The 17,609-nt window shown below is 35.9% G+C and overlaps 1 protein-coding gene across 3 annotated transcripts in view; it reads right to left on the bottom strand.

Annotated features, from left to right (window-relative positions):
- Positions 1-17,609, bottom strand: part of NRK (Nik related kinase) — a 148,682-nt gene that overhangs the window by 69,326 nt on the left and 61,747 nt on the right. For all 3 annotated transcript variants that reach the window (XM_024988310.2, XM_059883569.1, NM_001191165.2), the window contains exons 4-9: positions 17,185-17,256; positions 11,185-11,310; positions 7,973-8,083; positions 6,277-6,367; positions 3,160-3,290; positions 1,263-1,317 (exon numbers count right to left, since the gene is read on the bottom strand). In XM_024988310.2, coding sequence (XP_024844078.1) covers positions 1,263-1,317; positions 3,160-3,290; positions 6,277-6,367; positions 7,973-8,083; positions 11,185-11,310; positions 17,185-17,256 — 586 coding nt within the window. The remainder of the gene's footprint in view (positions 1-1,262; positions 1,318-3,159; positions 3,291-6,276; positions 6,368-7,972; positions 8,084-11,184; positions 11,311-17,184; positions 17,257-17,609) is intronic.

The raw sequence follows: 17,609 nt of genomic DNA, 5'->3' as shown, positions 1-17,609 counted from the left end.
TGTCATTCATGTGAGGACAATTTGATATTAATAACTCTTTAGAGGAATCCTTCCTCTCCCAAAATACATCTCAAAAAAAAAAAAATCTCCAGTGCCAAATTGGCCTCTCATAGTAGTATAAATAAAGTCCCCAGGGTAATTTCATTAGAATAATATAAAGGCAATCGTTCAAAGGTCAAGGTTTATATAAATTAATAGGAGGTGCAGTGGCCTGATCTCCATACCTGACCCAGCTTTAATCCATGCCCATTCTGTGATATGTGATATTCCAAGGGACACCAGAAATTCTTGATATTCCAGGGGACACCAGAGATTCTTAATAGTTTTATGTTACCATTATTTCTACTCCTTGAAATTACTCCCATTAACAATGAAACACAGTGTTAAAACAGTAGATACTGTACAGATGAAGCACATAGGAACATGGGAACCTACAGGATCTGCTTGGAGAGGGAAAAGCAAAGCAGTTGCAAGCCCTGCCCCCTGACATACACACTTCAGGCATTTCTCTCACTTCTCATCAATACTATGAATGTGTTTATTACTTATATTCTTGGATTTAGGTATTGAGAACAGCAAATATGCCCTGTTTATGGGATTATACATTTGCTGGTTATTAATCATTTATACTCAAGTTCACATTACACTTTTACTTTCCTATCAGAAAGCAGTAACCTGAAGAACAGACTACTGACAGGTTACTTCAATGAAGAGAAGGAGGGGGAAACAAGAGAAAATGGAGCCTACGGAACAATGAGGGCAATGGAGTGGCTGATAGGAGCATGGAAGTCACCAGTGATAGCTGGACTGACCCCAAAGTGGGGAAAAAAGCTTCCTTCTCTATATTGTTGAGGATTGGCTCAATTAAAAGGAACTACTGGAGGATTTTCTTAACTGGCACAGTCTGAAGTATATAAGTGTAACTGTTCAGGAACCTAAATATTTCATCAGTGAATATGTACTGGAACGCCTTTAGATTCTGTTTGGTTATTACTATCGTGACCAAATGTTACTGAGGCTAAATTGAGTCAATACTCAATCAGCCTAAAATAAGACATCTTAACAGAGAAAAATACAAACTCTTCTTTAAAGACATATCTGGCCATTCTGACTATGGCATTTCGTAATTTGGGAAAGACCATCATTTATAGTTTGGCACATGGTGTGGCACCTGTGTGATCAGTACAAGCTGACTGGTACAAGTGGCAGATTTGTACAGCATGTTTCATAACTTTTAACCAACATCAAATATTATTACTCACGAGGAGCCCCTTCAGCCATTTCAATAGCAGTGATTCCCACGGACCATACATCACTCTGCAAAGGAAAAGATGACCAAAAAAAAAAAAAAGTCACTTAAAAGTGGGAAACAGATAGTATTTAGAATCTCTAAACAATCTTTGGCTGAGGGGAGGTACCAATGCCACAGCCATTTTATGGGTTTTCTTCATTATAGACTGATGTTATAGGAAGATGTTATCTGACCCTATGACCAGCCAGTACTGCACTACACAACAAGTTGATATGGGTGGGGATTCAGTGAAAGGAAAATTCATCTTGGATGTATTGCTATTGTTACCTTAACTGAAATACCAAAAGGAATTTGTTGTAAAGAAATCCAATCACATACTACTAGCTCTAAAGAAGTCAGATCGTAGGTAAATGATTTAACACTTTGCACCTCAATTTTACCCTATTAGGGCTTCCCTGGTGGCTCAGATGGTAAAGAACCTGCCTGCAATACAGGAAACACAGGTGACATGGGTTTGATCCCTGGGTCAGGAAGATCCCCTGGAGAAGGGAATGGCTACTTACTCAAGTATTGTTGCCTGGAGAATTCCATGGACAGAGGAGCCTGGCGGGCTACAGTCCATGGGGTCGCAAGAGTCAGACATGAATGAGTGACTAACACTTTCTTTTTTTCACTTTCAAAATAGAGATTATAATAATAGGATCCATGTTATAGAACTAGCATAAATATTAAATGAAATACTATATACATAAGCACTTTCAGGAGTTCCTTGAATATAGGAAACTGAGGACAGAATTATTATAATTCTAGGAAAATATACATTTTAGGAGGCTCCAGGGAATGACCTTCACTACTGTTAACTGTACTTTGTTTTTTAGAATGTAGAAAGGGCACAGGGCTAGAAGTGCACTGTTTGGCTTAATGACTCCTAAACAAGTTAACTGAATTCTTAAAATACCTGTTTATAGATGTCTTAGCTTCAAAGAGTTGTTGTGATGATATAAGTTTAAGTTTTCTTTAAGTTATGTGGGACTTAAAATTAAAAGTGTATAATTAATAGAGATGAAAGTCCTTGGAAGACTGCCAAAAACTGTACTGTTCTAAAGCATTATTGTTACAGCAAGTCACTTAAAGAACATTATGTTTCCATTGTCTCCATAGCTCCTAATAGTATTGGCTCTCAACAGATCTGCTTGCAAATCAAGCAGAGGGCATTTAAGGGAAAAGGAAAAGAGATGAAATTTGAATTAATCAACTTTGAGTATTGAGTCCTAGGTTCCACACAATGAAACCACAATGAATTGTTTGGATGAGCTATGATGTGGAGAGTGAGTGTGGTTTTTCCAGTCTGTAGCAAATGGAGTGTTTTCTTTCCATATCAACTTTTTAAAATGTGTACATAGATGTATATTGTCCAAATTGCAGCTTCAGTGGAAATTTTAATAAATAGCATAAATTGTTACTTAATTTGTCTATTCCACTGATTTTCTGTGGTTTGGAGCTGAACCATGCCAAAGACTTTCTCCATTACCCTGAGTAATCAAATTATTATTTTTTTTTCTCTTTGGAGCTAAGTTACTGTGGGGATTAATAATTGGCTTTACATTTACTCAGTTTTAAGTGTATAAAGCACTCTGTCCCTGGAAGTTAAATTTCCATATAAAGCCACATAATATAATATTCTTTACCAAGAAGTTGTAAACAAGATGAACTAGACATTCTTCCTCAAATATGGATAACTCCCAATGGTCTACTTCGCCTACATTCTTAGAAAATATTATTCTTACACACATCATCAAACCACATATAGGAGTAGTGGTTTTTATTCTTTTATTTCATAATTTAAAATAAAAAGTCAAAAGTCCTTTACAAATTGTGTTTCCTACTATCTGAATCCTTACACTTACTCTGTAATCATAGGAGCGTCTGGGGTCCTCATCACAGTCAATCACTTCAGGTGCCATCCAGTATGGGGTTCCAATGAAGCTATTTCTCCTCCCATTAATTCTGCTCACCTGGGCACTCACTCCAAAATCCACTGCAAAATTCATTTGTCAAAATAATTAATGAGTAACAAAAAGCTCAATAAGTTATTGCTTTAACTTGGAAAGCCAATACAAAAGCCACAATGGATAACAGATTTTCATTCCAGCCCAGCAAACTTTACCATGAAGTCTACTCCAGTAACACTGGGAAACAGGCTTTTGCTGGTATTTATGTTGGAAAGAGATTCAGCAGTGCTATTATAAATCTACAGTAGGTTTGGCTGAATGTTTACCATGAATATTAAAAATAAAGTTCCATCAGTATACCCTAAACCTCTGAAGTGATAACATATGTAGTGTTTGGACCTGCCACCAAGCTGGAAGAAGACCAGCACTATAAGCAATATCTAAGAAATCAAAAACTTATTAGTACTTCATTAGGAAGTCTCACTGATGATGTTAGAAAGTTCTACTACACTAATAAAGAAAAATAAATTTATGCTAAAATTTAGTTAAAGTTCTTCTACAGATCTTCTGAATCAGATGCAAATATTTAGTGTGGTATCCATATCTCAGCTTAGACTATTAAAGTTCAGTCTTCTATTCATCTGTGGGATATATTATATGAAAATATTTAGTATGGTATCCTCAGAAACAGACAGAAAAAAAGGCTAAAGTAGACTGGGGTTATTTAGTCCAGAAAAAATAAGACATGGATGAAAAATGAAGTAGATTTTCTAATTTAGAATGGTTTCCAGGAATCTAGAGGATGGCTAACAACCCTGACTGAAAAGTAGTTTAAAGAACTTAGGAAAAGAAAAGAAAAATTAAGAAGTTAAGAGTTTAAGGCAGTGTTAAAGGAAGGACTAATAAGAACAATATCAACACAATGTCCATAATACATGAAAATCATTGGGTGTTGCACAATCTCATTATCTAGATACTTTTTTTTTTTTGAGAATAGGTTACATCAGAGTTCAGCATTCTCACTATCCCTGAGGGCCAACTTTAAGGGCCAAGAAATATCTATGAAGGCCATAAGCTTATGTATGACATTCAAAGAAGAAAAGGAAATGAGCAAAGACTGGAAGAAAAGAGTGATAAATGGAAGAAAAAGGAAAAAAAGAAAACCTGAAATTAAAAGTAGGGATGAGATCCCAACAGTGGCATCATTCATCTTTTCCTTACTGACTTAGGGACCAGAATATGAGGATTATTGATCAGTTGAGACTGCAATACAGTCATTGTCCAGTCTCTCTCCTTTCTGTTACTCCCTTTGGGTTTTGCTTCTTCAACCTTCTCCTTATAACTTGTCATTTAAAAATATTGTGGGATCTAAGAAATCTAAAAACCAATGTATAAGGATTATATATAGATGAGAAGCCTGAAAAATTTTAATCCAGTGCTAAAAGGTCTCTCCTACAGAGTCAAGTACATGATCTTTAGTGCAGGGACTTTGTGACAGATTTTTCAGAGGCTTTTCACTTACAATTTCTGTTCTGTGATGCAGATGATAGGGTTGGCTAGCAACTTGACCCAGATATATGGGAACACTACCATATATGTGAACACAGAATGTAGCTGTGTGACATACTATATCCATGCTACACATTTCACTGTGAGATCCAAATGACCCTTGTGTATTTTAACACAGTGTCTTAAAATTCCGTTTCTAGCTTTGTAGCTTTTAGACACAAAAGAACAATACATTTACTTGAAATTACTTTTAACTTACTGCACAACAATTATTACCACATGCTTCTTCCACAAATATTCAGTGAAAAGCATTCTTAGTGAATGAACAAAAACTCTATTCTGGTTATATTTATTTGGCAGGAAAAATGGGAATGATCTTAAGATCATGCTAGAGATATGGTAGGGGAAGCCCCTGGTGGCTCAGATGGTAAAGAGTCTGCCTGCAATGCAGAAGACCCGGGTTTGATCCTTGGGTCAGGCATATCCCCTGGAGAAGGAAATCGCAACCTGTTTCAGTATTCTTGCCTAGAGAATCCCAAGGACAGAGGAGCCTGGTGGGCTACACCCCATGGGGTTGCGAAGAGCTGGACACAGCTGAGTGACTATTAAACACACACACACACACACACACACAGATATGGTAGGAAAGAATTGATATGATTAAATACAGGATTTGATGCCAGTGATTTTATGTTCTGTATCAATGAGGTCATCTGCCATTAAATAGTACTGACATTATTTATATGATATTATTTATAAATCCACAACAATATTTATTTTAAACATTAAAGAGCACAACATATTGTTCCCTGTGTGCCTGTGAGACAATATAATAATTATTTTCAATAAACTATACCATTCTGAACCCTGGAACTGAAAGCTAGAAACTCTGGATTTTAGATTTCTAATTCCAAATTTGATTTGGACATTACTGGAGCATCATTTCTAACTTATATCAGTTCTTTAAATATTTGAGGGAAAATTCCAATGAAGCGATTTGTGCTTAAGTAAATTTAAAAGTTCTTAGATATTCTTTGGAAAATATGGCTCTGTGATGTGGAAGAATTGTCTTTTTGTTTAATCTTTGTTCATGACACACAAACTTGCACATGGTAAACACTCAATTAAATTGTTGAAATAAATAAAATAGCAGATCCCACCAAGAGTACTGCAGTGGGTTACTATGCCCTCCTCCAGGGGATTTTCCTAACCCCAGGGATCAAACTCGCATCACCTGTATCTCCTGCATTGGCAGGCGGAATCTTTACCACTGAGCTGCCTGGTAAGCCCAATAGAAGGTAAAGCAATGACCAAAATGTAAAACTCCCATTTCAAAATTGTCTCAAAATGATTTCTGAGAAACAGTTAGGTGCATCTTTCTCTTGTCCCACATCCCTTCCAAAACAAATTTTCAAATTTTGATTTATTTTGCAGGCAGGGACAACATAGTGTAAATAAGTAGAGGGGGATATTAGTGACATGAGAGAAAACAGTAATCTTAAAGGATTTTTCTCTGTTAAGATATTTTGGGGTTCATTTAAAGTATTACAAGAATAAACTTACCTAGTTTTACTTCAGCATTATGAGTCAGTAGCACATTTTGACCTTTGATGTCCCGGTGAATTACACGGTGTGCATGAAGATGAGCTAAGCCCTGCATATACATACATATATACATTTATATAAAAAAGCAAGATCAATATACAGCTTTTCTCTTTTTCTGGTACTGTTTTTAGCATTTTTGGAAAGACTTTTGGTAAGAAAAATGGCCCAGATTTGCATTTTTCAGACAAAATTCTTCTTTAGGCTGGAAATACTACAACCAGTTCCCAGAAATAGTACTTTCGGCTATAAGGAAAGGAAAATAAATCAGGACATCCATGAAAGAGAAGGAACACCAAAAATTAATGCTTGTATATATTGGGCCATTTACCTTCGTTTCTAGTCTCCATTTTTTCCAACTAACCACATGACTAAAGACCTGGATATCTGAACTATCTTAGCTCAGCCATTGTTTTACTCTACTTATCCAACCATTCGTTTAGTCCAAAATATTTTCAAGTCAACCTTGTAGGCTGAGAATTTGGAGGAATATGGAAATTCACTTTATTTTTTTTTTCTTTTTTTTTAAATTTTATTTTATTTTTAAACTTTACAATATTGATTGGTTCTGCCATATATCGAAATGAATCCGCCACAGGCATACACGTGTGATGACCCAGAGGGATGGTATGGGGAGGGAGGAGGGAGGAGGGTTCAGGATGGGAAACACGTGTATGCCTGTGGAAATTCACTTTAAAGTACTTGCCATTTGTATTGGTTTACCATGCTGTCTCCAGACCATTCACCACTAAAACTAACCCATGCCCTGGCTTCAGTGAGATTGCTCTACATACTAACAGGAGATTAATAATAGAAATAACAGTAAAAACAGCTAATATCAATTGAGTCCTTATTCTTTGCCAAGCACTGTGCTAAGCACTTTACATGGAGTCAACTCTTAAATCCTTACAGCAACCTTTTAAGGAAGGTGCTAATTCCACCCCAAATTACAGGTGAGGAAAATGAGATTTGGAGAAATTAAGTAATTGACTCAGGGACACACAGCTAATACATGATGAACCAGAATTTAAACTCAGTCCAGAGTTCGCACTCTTTAAGTATGTACACTATTACCATGAGTGAATCCAGTTAAGACAGCATTCTAATATTTTATCAGTGATGCTGTTCAGTTCTGTTAACATCCTTCTTGGGTGACTCTAAGCACTTAAGACACAAAGAAAAATCTGAGTTTGGTAGATCAAGAAGACTGTCATTTTCATCCAATTTGGTGTTCAAAATAAGCAATGTTTTAAACATTAAGACATTATTCAGAGAGGATATCTATCTGCAAAAGAGTTGTAGATGATTTGGAGCCACTGAGTAAAACACAGATTTCTCAACCTATCTTAATCTCCAATGATAGTGCTATGCTTTTAAAAAAAAAAGAACTCTAAAATCACAACAACTTAACACTTTAAGTAACACCCATGATCCACCAAACACTGTAGTCTGACTCTGAAAGAGCCATTAAAAGCCATGATTTGGAATGACATTATGTCAAAGCTGCTTTCTCTAAAGCCTTTTGGTTTTTTTCAGTATCCTGATCCAGAAGTTTAGAATTTTTAAACCATCCTATATGAGCAAGTATAAGACACACTGTATATATTACCCCCAGGTTTCTTCAAGGTCAGGGGCAAATGACTATATGAATGCTCACCTGGAGGATTTCTCGGCAGATATAAGCAATCCAATCTTCCTTCAAACTCTGATTTCTGGTCATTCTCACTACATCAGTGACTGAGCCGGCTGCACATAACTCCATCACCATCTGCAGGGAAGCCAGCAAAGAAAGTATCAAGACTTAGAAAGTAGTTCTCTGAAAATATCTGGAGAGTTTTAGTTCATATGGCTTACATGTATATGTTATGTTTAGACATTAAGATACTGCAAAGACTGGCTCAATTGTCTGGTAGGAAGCTAGTAGAATTAGAAAGAACTGAAAAAGAAATCCAAAGATCTCTGGAGGGAGAGAAAGGAGTTACCACACCAGGGATTTTTAAACCAGGAGGTGGGATTTGAGCTGAGCCTTGAAGGATAGGTTGTGTTTGGGTATGCTGAGAAAGAAGAATGTTCAGCTTATTGAAAACAGAATGAGCACGTGCCTTTAGAAAGAAGCTTGCACAGGGCTAAGCCTGAGTGATGACTGGAGTAGAATAAAAAAGACAGTTGAGGGAATAGTTGGCGGGTCGAAAAACAGGATATGGAGGGTATCTCAAAACAATTTACACTTAAGCATTGACTACATTTGTTTTTACTGTTGTTTTATTTTCAAGTTTTAGAATATTTTCCCCAAGATACTGACAAAATACAACCTGAAGGGGGAAACTGTCAGTCCCATTACTGTAGGGCAATTTTTTTCCAAACAAACTGCTAAGGAAAGTCTATTTTAAGTCTAATATTCTGACAGTGTCTCATTCAGATTTTACTTTATTAACAAATGCAATTTTTCAGGAAATTTGTTTTTGCCACTAATGTATCAGTTGCTCAACTAGTAAATTTGCTTTCATATATTAGCTAACTAGAGGACTGACCAATGTGAAGGAGAATCTGCCTATTATAATCAATTTCACAAACTTTTCTTAAGTGCAGGTTTATGCTCTAGTGCCAATGTCAAATGGTAATACTACTTTGTCAGTAGAACAAGACATGCTTTTTTAAAAAAACTATAGGTAAGATAATTATTGCCATAGATGAAAGGAAGTAAAAGGATAGGCCCCAAATCATGAATATTTAAAAGGTATACCTTATTTCCTTTTGGAATGCTAAGATTTTCCTTTCAGAAAATTACTTCCTTATTTTCTATTTGTTCACAACTGATATAACACAGAGTCTTTTACCTGAGTACACTATTCCAATAAACGAAAATACGAAAAGCAGCCTAACAAACCAGATAGTACAGATAAAGCACAAAAAGGTTAATTTTCATGTCTACTATATCGAATGGTTACAACATATACACTGTGGTAATGGAAGAAAAGGGGCTCATTTTGAACCATGACAAACATGAATTAAAGTCATTCACTAAGGTGAACACTGGAAAATCTTGCCAGTATTACCTGAGTCAGAAGAGTTCTACTATGAAAAGAATGCAAGACATTCTCATTTTCCCGAATTTGTATGCACAGTGCCTGGCTATACTTTATAAACGGTAATTATTTTGTTATTTGCTTCCTATGTGTTCAGATTTACATAGGAAAGAAAGTGTGAATGGTCCCAGGAAAACTCTTACCTCAACAAATACCTTTTGCATGCAGTGCCTATTTATCCTTCAGATATTAGTGTAAGAAAAAGTTTTTCAAGGAAGAGTTTTCCTTTCCCTAACTTAGATTCCTTTGTTATTTGCCCATTCAAAAGCATGTTACTTCCCTTCTGACCAATTATACATTTATTTGTGTGATTATTTGATTGATATTTGTCTTCACAAATAGACTGTAAGCTCCAGTGGGCCAGAGCCACGTAAATTCAGCTTATGACTGTATCCTCAGCATCTAGGAGAAAGCCTGGAAACAGATAGCTTTGAATGAATAGATGTTATATGACTGAATTAATTGAGCACTGAGAAACATATCTAATAAGTAGACTGCCATACTGTCAAGAGAAAAAAAACTTATAAAAATATATTTAAAGACAAATGCTGTATGCCCCCCCACAAAAGGAAAAAAAAAAACAAAACAGCAGCCATGAAAAATGCACAGTGATATTTAACAAAATTTGAACTGGCATTGTCAGAGAATAGAGGATTTAGTTAACTGGACATTTGGGAGAAAATAGGTTTAAACTGAAGATCTCTAAATTTGAGGGCTCTCAAAATGTGGTACCTAGACGAGTATCATCAACATCACTTGAAAACTTTTTAAAAAGTGCAAATTTGTGGACTCCCTACCCCAGACTAACTGAATTAATAACTCTGTGGGTGGGGCCCAGCAACCTGTTTTTATTAGGATCTCCATGAAATTCTGTTGCAGGCTAAAGTTTGAGAACCATAGCTTCAATTCAATCCCTTGTTGAAACCTTCCTATATTGCCCACTATCCTGCTTCCTAAAGTTCACATATAAAATGTAACAGAATCTTTCTTTGACTCGAAAATTCTGAAAAGTCTCAGGTATTATTTTAAAAATACCACTCTTAACTTGGCCTAGAAATGCAAAAGAATGTACACTGACCCCAGGTGATGTTCTAAATATTCCTTTTTAAATAAAGATATACTTGATTGAAGCTCATTTTCTTGTGGTTTGATTATGTCTCCTATGGCAGAGGGCAGCAACAATTCTGGTAACTGTAGCATGGGTTTCAGTTAGCCTTTAAAATTTATAGCTCATTGATTTGTAATTCATGATACTATAGGCATGAAGCCTCAGAAAAGGATAAGTCAACTAACCACTTAGAAAAACAGTTTATAGGAATTATGTTTAAAGATAATTGCACTTAGCAAACACTTAAATTGCACTCATATACTCATTCCAAGTGTGACTTGGAATAGATATTTATTATTCAGTCATTGGGCCCAAATCCATCAGGTAATCTCCTTAGCTATACCTCTAATTTATAAGCAAATGTATTAGCTACATAAAGTTAAAAGCAGCAAATCTCTATTTGAAAAGAAATATATTAGATATTTCCAGTATTCATTTGAGTCTTCTCATATCTTATCCCTGAACCCCTTGCCAATCACTTAATTTATTTTTCCATATTTTATCACTCCCATTTCCAGGAATTAGAGCACATTTTTTTTTTTCATACTACTTTGAGCAGTTGCATGCTTAAGTTCTTCTGTAGGTGCACAAAAATGACATCTCAATTTATGAAAGTATATGTTCTGAAGTGAGACTTAGTCTTATGCAATAAGATCAAGGTAACTAAATACACACCCAAAGTTGATGCCTCTGGCCAGGGGGACTCAGCTTGAAAAATGCACCGTAGAAGGACACAATGTTCTTGTGGAAAGAGTACTTCTTCAAAAGGTTGAGTTCAGTCCTGAGATCCTCTTCTTCATCCTATAGAATAAGGATAGTAAAATTCCTAAGCTATGCCACTCAATGACTATGGTATCCTAAGCTATAGTAGATCAAAGAAGGAGAATCTTATGGCAACCCTTTATACCCCACAGCAATGTATTATAATAAAATCCCAACTAGAATTCTCAGAATGGAGATGTGGGGTTAACTGGGAATTTGGGAGAAGATAAAGGTCAATTGAGTATCTTTTAATTCAATGGTTCTTAAAGTATGATCCCTGGACCAGCAGTGACCACTGTATGAAGTTTGCACTAAATGGAATCACCCAATTAAACTGAAAAATTCAATGGTTTTAGTATATTAATAAAATTATTCAACCATAAGAACATTTTTGTCAACCCAAAAGGAAATCCCATACTCTTTAGCTATCACCCCCAAATTCTGCCACCACATCCCAGCTTCAAGCAACCACAAACATTTTTTATATCTCTATAGATTTATCTATCCTTAACATTGTATATAAACGAAAATAATATAGTATATAAACTTTTATGACTAGTTTGTTTTCCCCCCAGGGTTCATCCATGTTGTAATACATATCAGTATTTCATTCTTTTTTATTTACCATTCATCAACTGAATGAGTTATTTCTACGTTTTATCTAGTATGAATAATGCTGCTATGAACATTCATTTCAATTTTAGTGTAGATATATATTTTCATTTCCCTTTGGTATATACCTAGGAGTAAAATGGTTGGGTCCAATGGTAATGCTGTATTTAACATTTTGATGAAATGTCAAACTGTTTTCCATAGTGGCTACACCATTTTACATTCCCAAATGAATGATGGTTCTCATTTCTCTATACCCTCACCTCACGCTCATTATTTTCTGTTTAATTATTATAACATCATAGTGGGTGTAAAGTGATTATCTCATTGTAGTCTTGATTTGCAATTCCCTGAAGACTGATGGAGTTAAGGATCTTTTCATTGGCTTACTAGCCATTTTATGATCATCAGAGGCGTATCTAATAAAATATCTTTGCCCCTATTTTTAAGTTGGATCACTTGTCTTTTTAGTATTGAATTGTAAGATTTATTTATATATTCTATATATAAGTACTTTATAAGATATATGATTTGCAATTATTTTCTCCCATTCTGTGGGCAGTCATTTTACTTTCATGATAGTGTCTTTTGAGGCACAAAATTTTATTGTAAAGTTAAAAAATTTTTAAAAATTAAATTTTGATGAAGTCCAACTTATCGATTCCTTGTTTTGTTGTTTGTACTTTTGGTGTCACATCTAAGGCTTTCTTGTCAAATCCAAAGTCACCAAATCAACTCCAATCTTTTCTTCCAAACATTTTATAGTTTTAGCTCTTACATTTAGGTTTTTTATCCATTTTGAATTAATTTTCATAGAAAGCAGGGGACCAATTTCATTCTTTTACCTGTGGATATCTAGTTACCTCAGCATTATTTGTTGAAAAGTCAAGTCTTTCCCTATAAATCGTGTTTTCATTCATGTTGAAAATTAGTTGATCACAGATATATGGAAATAATTATATTTCACTGATCTATGTCGAAAAAGCAAGAGAGTTCCAGAAAAACATCTATTTTTGCTTTACTGACTATGCCAAAGCCTTTGACTGTGTGGATCACAATAAACTGTGGAAAATTCTGAAAGAGATGGGAATACCAGACCACCTGACCTGCCTCTTGAGAAATCTATATGCAGGTCAGGAAGCAACAGTTAGAACTGAACATGGAACAACAGACTGGTTCTAAATAGGAAAAGGAGTACATTAAGGCTGTATATTGTCACCCTGCTTATTCAACTTATATGCAGAGTACATCATGAGAAACACTGGACTGGAAGAAGCACAAGCTGGAATCAAGACTACCAGGAGAAATATCAATAACCTCAGATATGCAGATGACACCACCCTTATGGCAGAAAGTGAAGAAGAATTAAAGAGCCTCTTGATGAAAGTGAAAGAGGAGAGTGAAAAAGTTGGCTTAAAGCTCAACATTCAGAAAACTAAGATCATGGCATCTGGTCCCATCACTTGATGGCAAATAGATGGGGAAACAGTGGCTGACTTTATTTTTGGGGGGCTCCAGAATCATTGCAGATGGTGATTGCAGCCATGAAATTAAAAGATGCTTACTCCTTGGAAGGAAAGTTATGACCAACCTAGACAGCATATTAAAAAGCAACAAAGGTCCGTCTAGTCAAGGCTATGGCTTTTCCAAAGTAGTCACGCATGGATGTGAGAATTGGACTATAAAGAAAGCTGAGTGCTGAAGAATTGATGATTTTGGACTGTGGTGTTAGAGAAGACTCTTGAGAGTCCCTTGGACTGCAAGGAGATCCAACCAGTCCATCCTAAAGGAGATCAGTCCTGAGTGTTCATTGGAAGGACTGATGTTGAAGCTGAACCTCCAATACTTTGGCCACCTGATGCAAAGAACTGACTCATTTGAAAAGTTCCTGATTCTGGGATTGAGAGCAGGAGGTGAAGGTGACAACAGAGGATGAGATGGTTGGATGGCATCACTGACTCAATGGACACGAGTTTGGGTGGACTCCGGGAGTTGGTGATGGACAGGGAGGCCTGGTGTGCAGCAGTTCATGGGGTCACAAAGAGTTGGACACAACTGAGCGACTGAACTGAACTGAACTGATCTATATGTCTATCCTTATGCTTGTACCACGTTGCCTTGATTAACTGAATTTTAAATTTTCTAGTTTGATTTGTCCTACAATTTTAAAAGATACGCTTAAATTCATTATTTTCCTAATCACTACAGTGGTAAATATGTTATAAAGCTAGCTATCAATCCAGTGGTCTGAATTCTTAGTAGCTATAAATTTCATTTCATTGTAAATAAAAAAAGCTCTCCTACAGCATCTATAAAAGTTCAATTTATATAACCTTTTCAGGAATACTCTCACTGTACAGAGTGAGATATATCTGCAGTATGTGAAGAAAAGAAGACTTTTAAAGATAAAGTTATACTCCTATTTTAAAATCCAGTGAAAAAGGATACCTTTGACTTATTCTGGGCAATGAATTAGAACAGGGCCCACTGGCATTAAAAGTAATTAATGGGTGAACCTCTAACTATCTTTAGTTATCCCCAGCATTTCCCTCAATTAACTTGACTTGACAACCTTGAGGTAGTAGAAAATACATCTGTAGAACATTTTTTAGCATTTCCCTAGGATTTTCCAGTGGATTTATTCATAACCATTCAACAACTCTAAAACAAATCTAGACACCTGAATGTCTTTGGGGGACGGGATGGAGCCTTATTTCTCCAGTTGGAAACCCCAACAACAGGATTTGCATTTATTGTGTAATAAAAGCATGAACAATTAAAACAATCACCTGTAGCATGAGAATTATATAGAAGTTCAGGTTCCTGTTTCACCCTAGCCTCCCAAGGAAGCTTGGTTGATAAGTTGCCTTCACATTCCCTTAACCTGTAGGATAAAGGCTGATCCTCGTGGCTTTCATTCTTGCCATATAGGACCCTTAAACTTTCTGCTTCCCTTGTGATGTTGTTATTCTTTGAAATGATAACAATATCTGCCATCATATAGAAATAAACCTTAGAAACTAGTAATTCTAAATGTAGAGGGGTAATCTCAGTTTCTAGCAAGGCACCAAGGTTCTGCTGAGAGAAATATGAACTCATAAAGACTCAATAAATAAGAATGAGATGGTAATGTGAAGATAAGAACACATAGAATAGGTTAAAGAGAAGAGCAGGCCAGATTGTTTGGTAGTTTGGTATCAAAGAACTTCCTTTTCTTTCTGAGTTAGAAACCTCATGTCCTCAAGCAGGAAGAGAATAGCTGGGCTCCTGGCAACCATGTAGTTGTATTTAACTATACGTTTATTCTTCTCATAGGTAGGCTAAATATTCTGGTGCCATTTTGCCTATGAGAAACCTGACGACTAGAGAGGTAAGACCATTTTTCCAAGTACTTCTTAGCTATTTAGCAGTAGACTTGGCATTGGAATTCATGTTTCTTGACTTCCACACTACTGCTATTTTCGTAAACCCCTGATTAATGAGATGTGTGTGCAAGTCACAAACTTCTTACCCCAAAGGATTCAGGATGATTTAGAGATGCTAACTGGCCAATCAATTATTTTTCTTACTAAAATATATAATCAGAGAACTCAAAGCTCCCAACTAGAAAAAACTTCTAAGAGTGGGTCTCCCACATAAATGTAAACTCCCCCAAAACCAATAAACCAAGATCAGATATGTTTGGAAAGCATTAGTATGTTTGCCATTCTCAATTAACAGGAAGTTGAGCTTGTGAGAAACACATAAGTACATTATATCCATCAGGCCAAGTGGGTAATTTAAAACTCTCACACATATCCCAGTAATATGATGCTATAGCATTTCCTGGCTCAAGGCCAGTTGATCGCAGAGTGGCCTGAATATCCTGCTTTTTGTCAAGAAGAGGCAGCTCAGGATGCCAAAACTTGCATTGAAATTTCACCCAATTCTAAAATCTAAGTGTTTTTCCCTATAGAAAGACTTTAGAGAGAGTTTGGAGATGATCTTCAAATGAATTACCACAAATATTTGATAAAACCAGAATTAGTGAAACAATTTTAATTTTCAAACCTTACCTTTCACAGCTTCTTGATTAACATAAGCATTACCTCTTACATTTAGATATGCTTTGTCTCCCAAGAAACACTGTAAACAAAATAGGAGCCCAGTACTTTTAAACTAATCATGAAACTGTTTACCGATATCTTCTTAATATAACTAGAAAGTTCTTCTGGGTGTGATTATTAATGGAAAAGCTTATTCTTAAATGAGTCTGGAAGCATATTTATTATTAAGATACAAAAGGCTGAAAATATTTGAATACTAGATAGATAACTGCAGGGGAGAAAAATCAAGAAAAAAATATCAGTTATATTGTTAGAGCAAAATTCTCTATTTAGGCCCCCAGAATACTTTGATAGATCACTAACATCTAGATTATCAAGATCTACTGAAAAAGAATTTCCTTTGCCAGAGCTTATTCTAGAGCCAGCAAATTATCAGAGTAATAGAAACTGCTTTGTAAGGCAGTTAAAAAGTTTCAGGTAGAAATCACCTTCATGCATTCAAGTACTGGGCCAGATGTCTGAACACTCAGGCTGGGCAGCCTGTTGCTTTTCTGTCTATGACTGTTCTCTCACACACGAAAAGAGTAGTCTTCATTGGGCTCATACATGATGGCAATGTCTCTAAAAATCTTGATGGGGGAAAAGCTAGTCAGTCCAGAATATCATGTAAAAGGTATGAAAAGAACCTTGCCAAGGCCAATTTTAGACTTCCCTGGTGGCTCAGTCGGTAAGGAATCTGCCTGTAATGTGGAAGACCTGGGTTTGATCCCCCGGTCAGGAAGAACCCCTGGAGAATGGCATGGCAACCCACTCCAGTATTCTTGTCTGGAGAATCTCATGGACAAAGGAACCTGGCAGGCTACAGTCCATGGGGTTGCAAAGAGTCGGACACAATGAGTGACTAAGCATATAAGGCCAATTTTAGACAAAATTCACTCTTGTTCCCATCATCTCGTTTGTTATTATTCAGCTAGTGGGCTATATCTGCTGTGAATTTACTTAGTCCTTCATCTGCAGTCAACACTTACCTGTTCAGGGTACCATTTCTTCCAGGCCCTACTTTCCGAAAGTTGCTAGTGTTCAAATATGATGAATGAATCTATGTCAGTACATTAAAAACATAAATATCACTTTTAGGCAAGAAGAGTTTAGTGGTGGCCTTCTACAGATAATGATACAATACAAAGGGATTAGTTTAAAGTTGAAAATTAAAGGAAAGATGGCTTGGACGCTAATGAAGACTTTCAGTACTCACACTGTATCTCCAGCCGACAGACTTTTGATATTTATTCACTCTCACTCGCCTTCCTATTTCAGGTAAAGGGGTCTGCAAAGCCAAGAACAAAACTTTATTAAACGCATTGGTACACTCTGAAAATGATTTATTCTTGAGTACTTTGTGCTTAAGTACTAAATGAAAGAGTAACATAATTCCTCTCTCAATTTTCACTAATAGTTTTAATAAAAAAAAATCAGATTCTTATATACACAGAAACTTGGCAAAAAATTCATAGTAACAGATTTAACTGCCATTTATGGAATATTACAATTTGATGATTGTAAAGTGCTATTTCCTCTAACAAACAAGGTAATTGACACTATCTATGGGCTGAACATAATTTTTAACTGTTTCAAGTCAGAGCATCTAAAACGTAGAGTGAAGTAAGCCAGAAGGAAAAA

Source organism: Bos taurus, chromosome X, assembly GCF_002263795.3.
Source record: "Bos taurus isolate L1 Dominette 01449 registration number 42190680 breed Hereford chromosome X, ARS-UCD2.0, whole genome shotgun sequence".
NCBI lineage: Eukaryota > Metazoa > Chordata > Mammalia > Artiodactyla > Bovidae > Bos > Bos taurus.
This window is presented reverse-complemented; position numbering and strand designations above follow the sequence as displayed.